This window comes from Xiphias gladius, chromosome 16 (assembly GCF_016859285.1).
Source record: "Xiphias gladius isolate SHS-SW01 ecotype Sanya breed wild chromosome 16, ASM1685928v1, whole genome shotgun sequence".
NCBI lineage: Eukaryota > Metazoa > Chordata > Actinopteri > Istiophoriformes > Xiphiidae > Xiphias > Xiphias gladius.
The window spans coordinates 11,386,402-11,400,462 of NC_053415.1; the positions used below are offsets into that span (position 1 = coordinate 11,386,402).

Genomic DNA, 14,061 nt, shown 5'->3' on the forward strand with positions numbered 1-14,061 from the left:
CCCATTAAAACATTTTACCAATAGCATTTTAAAATGTCTGATACAAATGCAAATCAAATTTTTATTTCTAAATAAATAGTTCGACATTTTGCCTATTCTCTTTCCACTCTAATGCCTGTTCATTCAGTATAGGGCTACACCCAGTAGCTGGTTAGTTTAGCTTAGGACAAAATTTGGTTACCTTCACACATAGCCGAGCAGCTAGCCTGGCTATGTGGGAAGGTAACACAATGCGACAACCAGCATCTCTAAAGCCCACTAATTAGAAGGTTACATCTCCTATCTTTGAACAATTTTAACTCACACAGACATGTCTTTGTATCAATTTGGGTTGCCCTGGGCAAATTTGCTTCTACTAGGGTCTTTAAATTGACTTTGTACGCAATCATGCCACTTCTAAAATTTGCTTGATGTTCTGTCTGAACAGAAAAAAAGACAGTAAAGAAATAGATACTGCTAAGCAATGCTAGCTTTAGCTTCATATTACCAGACAGATATAAGACTGGTATTGACAATCTCATCAATTTCTTGGGCTGAAGGTAGAAGGGTATTTCCCAAAATCTTGAACTATTCCTTTAAACTTTTTTTTTTGTAAACATATTGATTAATAAATATACCAAAATTTGCAACTTAAAACACATATATACTTATTCCAGGGGTACATTGTGAGGCTCAAAAACCTCATATGTAGACACACAAGTTATTTGTTTATTTGTGTGACTATTTGTCTGATAGTGTACATTACTTGTTTACCTTTCCTCCATCAGCATTATATTCCTTCTCATTAACATCCAGCAGGCGAGCTAGGCCAAAGTCGGTGATCTTGATGTGGTTGGGAGATTTGACCAGGACATTTCGGGCTGCTAGATCCCTGTGGACCAGCCTACGCTCCTCCAGATACATCATCCCCTGCAACACACAAATGGACACACACACAGCAATAATTTTCTATTGAGTTCATTTATATACAATACACATATCTGCAGGCTTGAGTGTGCAGCAGTATGTAGTAACCTGCACAAACGCACACATGAAAGACTGACTCCTGTTCAGCATCACCATCTGTCTTCATCACTATCATCCCTATCATCACTACCACCCCCAAGAGCCCATTAGAATTTTTATAATTATTCGTGTCATCATCATTACCACCACATTGTTATTTTTATGGTTATAATTCCCATCAGTCAACAACTAGACTGTGGAAAAGCCCTCATTATTGCCAAATTCTTGGTGATGCAATAACAGCTGCATCCATAAGCATCAACCCAGAGGCAGGTTTTCAATTAAAAACAGGACCCATAGAAGAGAGGAATGTTGATGCAAAACATTTCATGCAATACATTTACTAAACAATTAAGAAACCACCCCTCTACTCTTTTTCCCTGTCCCTGCTTTAATGAATGTTGATTATCTGCCTTGAAAAAGGCAAAGACATTGCTCGCTGACATTCTTAGATATTCAGACAAAGTTTTCATACGATTAATCATCAGTAAAAAGCATGGATCCCCCTCAAAACCGCTTTGAGCATAAAACATGGACTGCAACTGAGAAACTGATATACTCGTTTGTCAGTAAGAGGGGCTGTTATTGATCTTTGCTTGGGAATGCAAATGTTCAAATAAAATGTGCATATTTACTAAAAAGAGAAGTAAATTCTAATAGCAGCGTCAATCAAAAACTATCAGTGTCAGCCTTCAAAAAGCAATATCAACCCCTATCACACGTAAACACACACCCACACTCACGCACATACATTATACTTAGAGATACAATAAAGTGAGATCGACAGTCATCAATCAGAATTTGCATCACCACAAAAGCAGATAGAAAAGTTCAGTATGACACAAAACGCCAGTAATGTCCTCAAGCTACAAAAGGTCATCTCTGTATGGTTGTGTAAAAGATTTTCAGTTGCTGCTTCCGTGCTACACATCTCGAGTCTACACCACCCACTGTCCACCAATGCAAGAGTGGAACTGAGGAGAAAGAAAGATCGGGGGGAAAAACTATTTCAAATTGGACAAGCAATAACAGAAGCCACTTTGTCTGAAGTGGGGAGAGGACAGAAAAACTAGGCCTTATTTGAAACCATAACAAATTGGATTTAGCTGCAATCGGCTGGAGTAAAAGGAGGAGTGGATGGAGGAGGGGAGTGGAGGAGGAGAGGGGAAATGTGGGGTTGAGTGGCGGCATTCTAAGAGGTGAGATTACACTGGTAAGGCTATAATCACACTGCCTCATTTGGCTGCCTCCCAGGAGAGAATATACACTTTCAGCACACACCTGCACACAAACTCACACGTAGCTGCAGACTTGCAACCCACGTGGAGATACACCTACATATGTACAGTACAGTACAGACATTTAGTATGCATTCTTACCTGATCAAATATCCACCTTTTCAATTCTTATATGAATCCATACATGTAAGTCAAAAAAATACTTGATCGCCAATAACAGTATTGCAGGGAATGGGGTTTTAGTTAGAAGTTAGATATGACGGATAAGTTACCACCTGATAATCAAACTTAAATTGCCATTTCACTTGATTATTCAGTCCGACATGATGTTTGAGAAGCCAGCCTCATTGTTGCCAACTTGTCAATATGGTATAGGCCTTTTGGATTCCTGTGACTAATAAATAATATAAAACTTTTTCCAGCTGTCACACAACATTGAGCATTTGTTGATTCCCAAATGATGTATAATGGTTAAAAATTCACGGGTATGGGCACAGGTTAAAATGAACTACATACAAGCAGGCAGTGGGTAAAACAAACATGAGAATAAAAACTAGCCGCCACGATTTCTTTAAAATTGTGAATGCCTATGACACAACCTTTCACCCCTCAACTCATCATAATTCCAGAGTTGAGAATGCAGCTGACTGATAGCAACGGGGAGTCACTTTGGATGTGGACAGATGACTACCACCAAATCGGTTATCTATGTGTCACTTTGCATTACATCAGCAACAAGTGGGAGCTGACTGAGCGAGTGCTTTGCACATCTGAAGGGGACAGTACATTATGCAAAACGACAGATAACCTCAGACCAGCCATCATGCGAGCCCTGCTTAGATCAATCTGGATGAGTTTTAAAGTGAGTGACTGTGTTTAATTAACATTACGGGTACGGGTGGGTGGTGGGACTTATATTAACGGGTCGGTTCTGGTACTGAACTTTGTGGGTGTGGGGCGGGTGCAGGTTTGCAAACCTGGACCCCTGCAGGACTCTGGTATGATTTATTAAATGTCTAATCCAAGGAACACTGATCCCATCATTAGCCATACAGAATCTGAGTTTAGTAAATATTCATATGTAAATACATGACATGAAAAGGTTTTTTGAGCAGCCAATACCGAATCTACTTAAAAAATAGCATTGCTCATTGCATTGCTCAGAGGGATATACACAGAGGGTGGAATTGAAAAGGATAAAGGTTGGGATTTGAGGTATCCCACGCTGGCCATTGCCTACAGCTCCCAAATCATCAAGTCTGTGTGTGTGTATGTCCTGGTGTACACTGCCAGGTTTCTGACAGATTCTTATTTATACATAAATCGTGCCCGGTAATCTCCTCAATTTTCAAGACAATTAAGCAATGGAGGGAGAATGGATGGCTTGGCAACCCATGAATTTTAATTTGCCAGCACAATGACATTAGGGGGGGGGGGTGATAGAAGTGTGCAGTGTGGGAAGTGGCTGCAGACGTGCGTGAGGAGGAAACTTTTTTTTCTTTTTCTAGTTGGTTGCTCTCATTTACTGCCCTCCCATGTGGAAATGGTTGAAAACAACTCACTGCCAGAGGTTTGTAATTGCAGCGAACCTGGATGCCACAGCCAGGGAGATGCCAGTTGTGTAAGCTTTATTTCAGGTAAGCCTGCCACCAGAGAAAATCCATGGGCTTCAGACAGACTCTGTTATGATCGTGCCTCCAGACGAGAGCTGCTTTCCAATCAGTGGGGATCAGGCCTGTGCCTTAAACTCTGCACATGGAGATTTTATATGGAAAAGCAAGGCAAGGAAAAAAAACAAAACTCAGTGCTAGGAGCAGAAGTGCCAAGGCTTTGAATCACATAGAATTTTAGGAAAATACAATTGTAGATACTACTACTAGCAACCTAGTTACAAGGTTGTCCACCTTCTGACAGCCATTTCACAGTCACATGAAAAAAGAGTCCTACTTCTTTTTGTGTTTCTGCAGGCTAGAAGAGACCAAGTTTCACACCATTGTACATTTTTATAAACTGACTAAACTGTATGAATAGAATACTATGACATTCCACTAGTAAGTGCAGTTTTAAAATGTGGTTTCTACTTATGAAAAACAGGCCTCCATGTAAGCTTTTACAACTCTGCCACCTGCCACAACTCTGTCCATCATTTTAATCAGCATAATGGACCTTTCTGTCCATCATTCTGATTAGTTTTTGTCACTGCAGTGGGTGCAGAAGCTGCTGATTTCTGCTTGAAGACTGACTGTATGTTTGTTAAAAGTATACAATTAGAGTTATTCTTTAGTGTACACAGTGGTGAAGAACAATCACAGAAGGGAAGTTGAACAGGACAGTGCTACAGGTCTGCATGCAGGGTGCATAACTGCTCTCTCACCAGTCAAGAGAATTACTGCTCACCCAGACAATATTCTGACCTCCCGTCATGGTTATTTATGCTTATTTCACAGAGTCATGCAAACAAAATCCGAGAGGACAGGATTGTCCTCAGATTTGTATTCTGAAGAAAGATTTGGTGGCGTATGGCAAAGGGCTGGAGATTAAATCAATAGGAGGAGAGCAAGGAGAGGTGGCACCCATTATTCACCGACTGGCCCTTCCCAATATTGTTTGTCCTGGCTATGGCTAAGATAGACATACACATACACACACACACACACACACACACACACACACACACACACACACACACACACACACACACACACACACACACACAGAGGAAGCTGTCAACACACACAGGGGGCAAACTCACACACAGAAATCTATAATCAAATGATTCATCCTGATGCAATACTATTCATCCATTCATTCAATTGATTTAATTATGACAGACAGGAAGACATCTGAATTGTCGTACATATCAGGCTAGCCTGGCTCTGTCCAGAGTTCGAAAATATACCTAAAAACACCTCCATGAAACTCACTACTTAACATGTACCGCATTTGTTTAATCCGTATAGTTGCGTGCTGGTGATGCAGTGACTCCAGGAGGTCACTGTGCCTAGCCGCCGTTACCCAGCAAATAGTTACAGCAGATAGCTCTCTATAAAACCATAACAGCTTTTTTTGGTTTGTTTGTTTGTTTGTGGATTAAACAAACAAGATGCAACATGTTTATTAGTGAGCTCTGGAAGTGCTGGCCGGTGTTTTTGAACTTTAGGAAAAATACAGGCTAGCTGCCCCCCACTTCCAATCTTCATGCGTGGTATCAATCCTCTTATCTAACTCTCAGTAAGAGAAGCGTACTTTATTTCCCTAAATGTTTAACCTTTCCCTGGAACAGCTTTGTATGGCTGACTCCTCATTTTCCCTCAGTTAGCTTGCCATAGAGGTAGGTAGTGTATGTTATTTAAGTGGGTGCCCATTAGACCAAATCCAAACTTTCCAAACTTTGTGTCTCCCACACAGTAGTCAATATGAACATTGAATTATTATGTCTTTTTGCATTAAATAATAAAACAGTCTCCTCATCTCCTTCCAAGTGTAGGATAATAACCCCTGTAAAAAAAAAATTCAATTAATGCATTTCTGTGAATGAGAATCATTTTGTTCTGAACACTGAACACTCAGAAGCAAGGAAAACATGACTCGTCTGTGCTGTTTTTCTCTTTTATTACACAGCCTCTTTGGCTCATTTTAACTGGTATGCCAGAATCTCTGGAGGGCACGGAATGTTTTGGTGACTGTCTATTTTGTGTTGTTTATTGTGAATAATGGTGCAGTTTTATTGGAGGTTTGTGACACCATTGCAGCATCTGCTTGACATTGTACATGTTTAATGTACGGTCTGGATATAGAGAGATCCCAGTGGGCATGGGAGAAGGTGAATCACTGTTTAAGGAACGAGGTGAAATGAATCACAGTGATGTGGGGGAGAAATTGAGGGAGAGAGGGGGGAATGATAACACAATAATGATGAAAGCGGTAGGCTTTCATTTCATTTTGAGCTCCCATGTCATAATGAATATAGAAAATGACATTAGGGAGCAACTTGAATATGAACAATTTGTCTGTGCTCAGAGTTGGTTAGCACTGTGTGAGAGGAAGCCTTGGTCATATACATTTATTCTCTCTGATGAATGCTAGGTGCAGATTCCACTACCATACCTACAGCATAGAGGAGGGTCTGTAACTCTTATATGAACTCACAAACACTCTCATGAGTGTAACTGAACTGGTACTATATGCAATCGTCAATTTTAATTAATAATCAGATGGCAAAAGACTTGCACTGATTACAGAAGAAGACTAGAATGGCACTCAGTTGAGCGCCGACCTCCCCCAAGGCCAGTGTAAAGAACATGCACCAGTTTTCAGGTAAAAAAAAAATTAAATTCATAGCAAATGATCCAGATCTGCCCCGAACTTTAATGGGTTCTTCCCTGGCCCATGCCCCATTCCTCCACCAAGTTCGGTGCAAAATTGGTTCTGTAGTTTTTGTGTAATCCTGCTGAAAATTAAACCAATAAACAAACACGGGTGAAAACATATCCTCCTTGGCAGAGGTAATAAACTAAGATGGTTTCCATGTTAAAAGCTGTGGGTAACCTTGAATACCGTTATCAGCCACTCCCCAACTCAGCTATTATATCAAATCTCTGACCAATGATCTCACAGAGACAGAGTTGGAGTGCTGTAATAATAAATGATTTCAGGTGAGTTTGTATAAGCAGAGAAAAACAGTTAATTAAAACATTAAAACTACAGGAATCTTAAGGCCTTCTCCTAAGAAGAGTCAGTAAGTGGAGAAAACACACATACATATGCAATCTTGTGAAAGCAATAATTAATACAAAATGAACCCATCCTTGCATTATTTGGAAGAGAAAGAAATTTTGACCATTTTCCATAATATTTTTGAAAAAATTGAAAAATTACTGTACAATTTGCCAAATACCACACTTTCCTGCATAAAATAAATCAAATCAGGACAGTTGTTTTTCGCCCCCGGTGACATAAAATCAAACCTTTCTGGGACCAAATCCAGTGTCTTGCAATTAAATGAATGTCTGAGTAAATTTCTTTCATTTGAAGTCAGCTTCTCAGGCTTCATTATCTGGCTTAACCCCAACAATCTCCATCAATTGTATTCTCAGCAAAACATTTTCATCCTTCTGGATCACCTTAAACTTGCAAGCAATAACAAAATATGTTAAATTTTCCATTTTTATCCCTGCAGAGATCAGTTGAAATTGAATGAGCTTTAAAGTATGAAACGTTTAAGCAGCTGACATTTTAGATCAAACATGGTGACAACATTTTTTTTCAGAGATGCTCTCTCCAGTTTGACTTACTGAGCTCTCTCAGGACGAAAGTCCCCGACTGACTCGGCATCCTTAGCTTTATAAGTCAAGTTTTTTCAGTCAGGTTCACAAAAACCATTGTCTGAAGTATGGCATTTTTGTTTGTACAGTTGAAAAAGACTTATGGCTTTGTCAAGAGAGTATATTAGCAAAGCTTCATGTAAATGGGATTATTACAGGGAATTCTCAGGATTTTTTCTCATATTCTCATATAAGCAACTCAATCACAGTAGCACTGGCAATACGTGTATTATTGTGCACTTGTAAACAGAGCCAATACTTAAATTAAACTTCTTAAATCAAATAAAAGACAGTCAACTGACAACATACTGGAAAAATCATAGAGAGTGCATCTGTCACTGACAGCTCACATGACTGATCGATTCAACCCCTGCCCAGTTAGATGCATAGTAACATTTGTGAATAATATCACAGTATTACTGGTTAGCTTTACCCAGGAGGCTACCTTTTTATTTTTTTTTATTTTTTCTCTATCACTCTCTCTGACTTGTAGTTGAAAGTGTCCTGTGGAAAATAAATGAAGTGTGTAAAAATCTATTACTCCATACTGGAATTCTCCATTTTTTCTTTTGGACATCTCTACAGCCAGGTCAGGCATCAAGTTCACCAGTGGATCCTGCTCAAGGACATTTCAGCAGGGTTTATGTTTGCAAGCATGGAGACTTGAAGGGCACTGATACTTTTGTGACCCGAGAGAAATCAGATAACAGAGAAATGTTTTTTAAAGAAATATCAACTGACTTGAGATGATGTAAGAGATTGTGTTTTACTTCATGACAATGGTATTCTATGTGGGAGATGTGGATTTGATTCTGAAGGAAAAGGGGGGGGGGGGTAGTTATTTTGTTGCTGAGGAGCTGTCAAGCAGTCATCACTCTAAATGGGTTTCAACCCCTTCGCTGTAACTGTCACTGTGGCAGCTGAGCAGGGAATGACCTCACTTGGCCACGGCTGCCGATTTTTTTAAGTTAACAACCCTTCTGTCAGTGTATTCATATGTGCTGCTTCCAAATAATCAAGTCAGAATTGAATCCAAGTTCAGCTCATGAATGTGATTAGATGCTTCAGAATCTGGCAGAAATGTGGTGTTTGTTTCCAGTCAGTATTTTTTAAATAAATTTCTTTTTTACACCATTGAAAGGAAGAGACAGGTACTCTTAGTCAACATTGCGTTACTTGTGTAAGAAATAGGAGAGGCAATAAAAAAATGAAAAAATTTGGGAGACTAAGGGAGTACCAAAGAACAAATCTTAACAAAATCCACAAAAAATCCCCATAACCTTGCTTTTGACTTCTAAAGAGTGTTTTATCCATACTAAATATTACTTTGCAAGTAAAATACATTTAATAATACATCTCAGCCTATTAGGCAGTTTAAGCACATCTTTTATGGACTAATGCATTTAAGTTATGAAATGTTATTCTCTCTTGTATGCATTAAGCATTTTAACTTTGTTTTGAACAAGTAGAAATAATGTTCACATAAACAGTAGTTTGAATGACGTGAAATGAGCAAAAACAAAAACAAGAGAAAAAGCATCCAGCTCCCTTTGCTTGAAAGCTAAGAGTCGAGCTAATATTTTTGAAGCCTTTCAGCCAGCTGGCTCTTATGAATGAATGTATGAAGGGTATCCATTGAAAACCAACCACCCACAGAAGGAGGGTCAGAGAGGAATGCTCAGGCAGAGAGATAGAGACAGAAGAATGGGACAGCGTTGCAAATAAAACAGATGCATTTAAGACTGCTTTAAGTGACAATTTTAAGGAAACTGTAGTTTTCTTGTTTGCCCAAATCTCAACTGTTGGCTTCAACAAAAACAAACTCTTTGACCTTTAAGCCAGCTGAACCTGAAGTTTTTACATATGAATACATTAACCACGGAAAGGTAGCAAGCACTTCTCCAGATGTTTGATATCATATGAGACATATGTTTGTCTTCAGCAGGGATCAGAATGCTGTTTAGATTACATTTATGGCCCCCTTTCTCCTTGGCTAATTTAAAGGACTTGTTTGAGTTTCACTTTAAGAGGGGAATGACAGTAAACAATGCTAGCAAACTGTCTGTGGGCTTGCGTTTGACAATCAATTCTTTGTGGTTCTTTGCCAAGCTTTTGAGTTAACTGTGACATGATACGATCACCTCTTCATTTTTAAAACAAGATTGCATTGGAAACTGGCTTGCACTGACAGAACAGTATCACCTGCATAAGAAATAGGCAATTATTTATATTATGTTTTGAGAAACTCCCTTTCCTGATATCTTTTTCATTTTCTTTTTTTGACCTAGAGGGATGCATGCAAGTGTGCATTTGTGTTTGTGCATTTATATTATTCTGTAAGGAAGGGAGGAGGCCTAGAGGTTGCCAGAGTGATGACAGCATATCATCAACATCTTTGGTCCGATGGGGTCTTGAGGGTTAAGGTGAGGTTGGGAGAAGGGTAGGGTGTGCAGAGTAACACATTTAAGACCAAACACAAAAAGGGCACATGGGCAAAAGAGCAGATGTACATGTGGTAAGGGTAGAAAAATACAAACACTCAGCAGAAATACAGCATCCTTCCCCGTGTTGATTGAATCATCTCATACTCATAGGTCAGAATAAAAGGCTAAACAATGTTGTGGAAAGGGCTTGCTTCAGCAACTCACTCGTTCTGTCTTTGTCTGTGCAGGGGCATCAGTTCACTTAACCCAAAGTAAAGTCCCATTTACAATCCTCAAGCATCATTTTAACTTTCATATCACAAAATGATTGAGGATTTCTAGCACCTCAGTCAATGTTCATGAAGGGTAACAGACGGAGGAAAAGTGTACCATCCAGCAGCCATTTATGGCACATAAATCCCTCTCAGTCTAAATGATACGTTGGGGGCTTTTTTTTCATTGCAATGAAAAAAATTTATGGATATCACATGGGTACCAATTTACCTCATTTAACTCAATAAATTATATCATATCCTGTACTTTTCTGCCACTCTGTTTTGGTGTATTTACTTTTTTTGCACTTACACGTTTCAATATTGCAATATTTCCACGTAATGGCTTTTTGTACTCCAGCTATGCCATCTGTCTGTTCGCCTGTCTCTCTATCTAATAGAAATATGAGTCTGGTATTGACCACATTGCATAGTGTTGCACACTTGGTTATCACTGACCCGAATGGAACCTGGCTATGAGACGGCAGGGACTGCCAATACGAGCAGCAAAAACACACCCAGGTTGAATGCATGTTAACAATACAAACACATTAAATTATTGTTGGTATAAGTTTAGATCCTCTTATTATTGTGATGAAAAGAGACAAGAACAAACAGAAAGACAAGTTAAAGGGAGAGAAAAAAAAAAGCCATGAACAAAAAAAGGTGTTACCACATGAGTGTGTTTATGTGTTCATCGGTGTGACCCAGAGTCACTGCTGCCACCATGCCAGCATGCTGGTCCGCCAGGTCCCCACAGGCACCTTTGGGATCAGGTGGCAGATTCATAACATACGCCAACAACATGACCTTGTCCTGGAAGGGCCCACTCTAGCCCAGTGATGGGGGCAACAGGGGCCAATGGGGTGAGTGGGAGTGGAGAATGAATGAGACACCAGATGGATATGTTAATGTACTTGGCATGGTGTAATCTGCTACTATCCCTCTCTGTCTTGCTCTTTCTCTTTTTCAGTCTGAGGCTCTTTCTCTTACTCTCTTTGCCAATGAGTACACCAAGCAACAAAAGCCGTTCTTCTTAAGCCATTAAGAAGTACGTGACTGGTCAGCCTCTATCATTAGCCAAAGAACTGCAGCCACATAATCGAGTTTCTGGCACAGAATCACTTAGTTTGAGTCCTCTTCAATTACAGTGGCCTGTAACTTGCACAAACAGTAAATCACAATGGATGAAGCTAAGCTTTCTAATTAAAGCAGCGATCCAACCAAAAATCCTTTAAAGTGACTGTGCAATTAAAAACTAAATACTTTAATAATGATTACATGTGGTGCATTTAAATGCACAGTTCTGTAGTTTTGGATAAGACTGCCAGAAGGCAATTTTTAAAAGCCAAAAACTCTCAACATCTGACCTACTAGTATTTACTGACACCCTTAAAGCCCCTTATAACATTCTCATTTTGTTGCAGGCTAAACATTAACTCATTTAGCAGTTTATTAGGTACCCCAGCTAAAACTAATGCAGCACACAGAAACACCTGTCTTATATGGACAGGTGTTTCTATTTTTTGTCCACCCCATTCATATCAATGAAGGTAGTCTAAATAGCAGAAATACGTCTCTGCATAATGCAGTACAGTTCAGCTGCACCGTAAACCACATCCTCCAAAATGATCATACAATTGAAACAACACCTTCTAAAACTGAACATTATAACCTTCGCGAAGGCTGGATTTATTGCAGCAGTGTTGTATTCGACTGCATTAGTTTTAGCTTGGGGTACTGAGTATACTGTATGTGTATAGTGTGTGTGTTTGTGCATTTGTATCTTTAGCCCCTAAGTTAACACCATTTGTTTCAATGAAGTGTGGTCATGATGCTGAAAAGATTGAACTTATTTGCAATAATTAAGCCATGCATTTATTTGTCTGATGTGGCAAAATTTGGTCATTGGTTTTTTGTGTGTGTGTTTGTGTGTGTGTGTGTGTGTGTGTGTGTGTGTGTGTGTGTGTGTGTGTGTGTGTGTGTGTGTTTGTTTTTTTGTAGCCAAAACCTTTTAATGCTTTGACACTAGAGGTACTTACGCATACGAACATAACTGATTTACCCGATTTGCGCAAAAGCAACTCCCAAGACTAAAAATGAAATTATATTTACTTAATGGCCAATGAAAAATTATTATAAATGAATCACAATTAAATCAGCATTCATACAAAGTAATGCAAACACATATTCCCTGAAGTGAAATGAAAAACAGAAACACACACACACACACACACACACACACACACACACACAAACACACACACACACACACACACACACACACACACACACACAATATATATAACAACTATATTATGGTATGTGTACCACTTAAAGGCAATGATACCCTAAAAAAATGGTAAACTGAAAAGGAGTAGGCAGAAAACAATTATATCAGACCTCTCAAGGAGAGGATCCATGTTGTATTCACTCAGCTTTTGTTTTGGCCAAGAGGAAATTCGTTTAGAGATTTCTCACTCTCCTCCTCTCTTCTTTCTTCTCCTCTCCTGCCCTGTAGACCTTCGACCATCATCAAAATCTTTATTTATTGGTTTATAATCCCATAATCTGAGACTTAATTTTAATTACACCCTATATCTTCTCAAAATTGAAAGCCTCCCACTGTCCCCACTTCTTTAATTTTTTTCTTGATGTACTAGATTGAAAGCGTGTTTTGAACTGAAACCGAGGTTTAAGCTGCTGATACTGAGGTCATAGACAGTATATGACTCTGGAGTGGATTTGTGCTTCTGTGAGGGCATAGGAATGCTTCAGTGCCGGATTTCATCCACTGACAGAACCACGGCAAAAGTAGCTTTACATTATCAAGCTGTGATGTGCTGTAGTGCAAAGGGAATCTTGAAGGACAAAACATAAGCAGCCCACCCTAACCTCTTACACTTCTCTTGTAGACTCTGTGTGGTATTTTCTTAGCTGCCATGGCCACTACTCAACGTTGAAATAAGGAAAACTAGCATGTGGTGCCGAACAGAGTCATGACACTAAACAGTTGAAAAATAAGGTCTTGAAACATTTCAGATTCTACACTAAAGATGGAAAAATTGTGGATAAATGTGAGGTTGTTTTCTGCCTTTTGAAAATGCAACCGCCTTACAGCAAATCTGATTTTGCCTGTTTGCTTGTCGCTGAGGTAGCAGAGGAAACACAAATGAACACAGTGCCACAATGTCAGTTCGGTAACATTCATGAGGATTAGGTCATGTATGGCTGCGTTTGAATAGTTCAGTCAAGTCAAATATTAGTTTTCATTTCGTTAAAACTTGATTTTTATAAAAATAGACAGCACTAGTGCATTTTTGTCATTCTTGAAGAATAGATTAAGTATGAAAGAAGGAAACTTTATTTAACTTAATTTCAGTCTCTTTTGTAAAGGTTTGCTCTGCGTGGATTTTATTTAGTTAGCGAAATTTTGTTTCGGTTCTTTGAGGTTTTCGCCACTTTTCTCGCTGTGTTTTTCTCACACTGAAGCAAAGTTGTAAGTCAGGTTTGATTTACTGTAACGCTGTTATTGAGTTGCTTGTTGGTATGTCACTATGACAGTTTTAGGGAATGCTCTGTCAGTGGGGTGGCAGGTAGAAGAATCTATATCTTCACTTTGATGGTAATCTAACAAGGCTAATGCTTGATGGGAGATGCACATTACCACTGTTGTCTTACTTTTTCATTCAGTTTACTCTATACTTAATCATGATGGCTACGTCTACACTCACAATGTAGAAAGAGGAAGAAAAGGAAAAAGGCTTATGTTAAACCATTGGATTCAATTGTGAGGTTG

At 39.1% G+C, this 14,061-nt stretch overlaps 1 protein-coding gene across 1 annotated transcript in view; it reads right to left on the reverse strand.

Annotated features, from left to right (window-relative positions):
• The window catches only part of LOC120801644 (receptor tyrosine-protein kinase erbB-4-like), a 302,300-nt gene that overhangs the window by 12,202 nt on the left and 276,037 nt on the right, over positions 1-14,061 (reverse strand). The window contains 1 exon segment of the mRNA XM_040148804.1: positions 754-909. Within this exon segment, the coding sequence (XP_040004738.1) occupies positions 754-909 (156 nt within the window).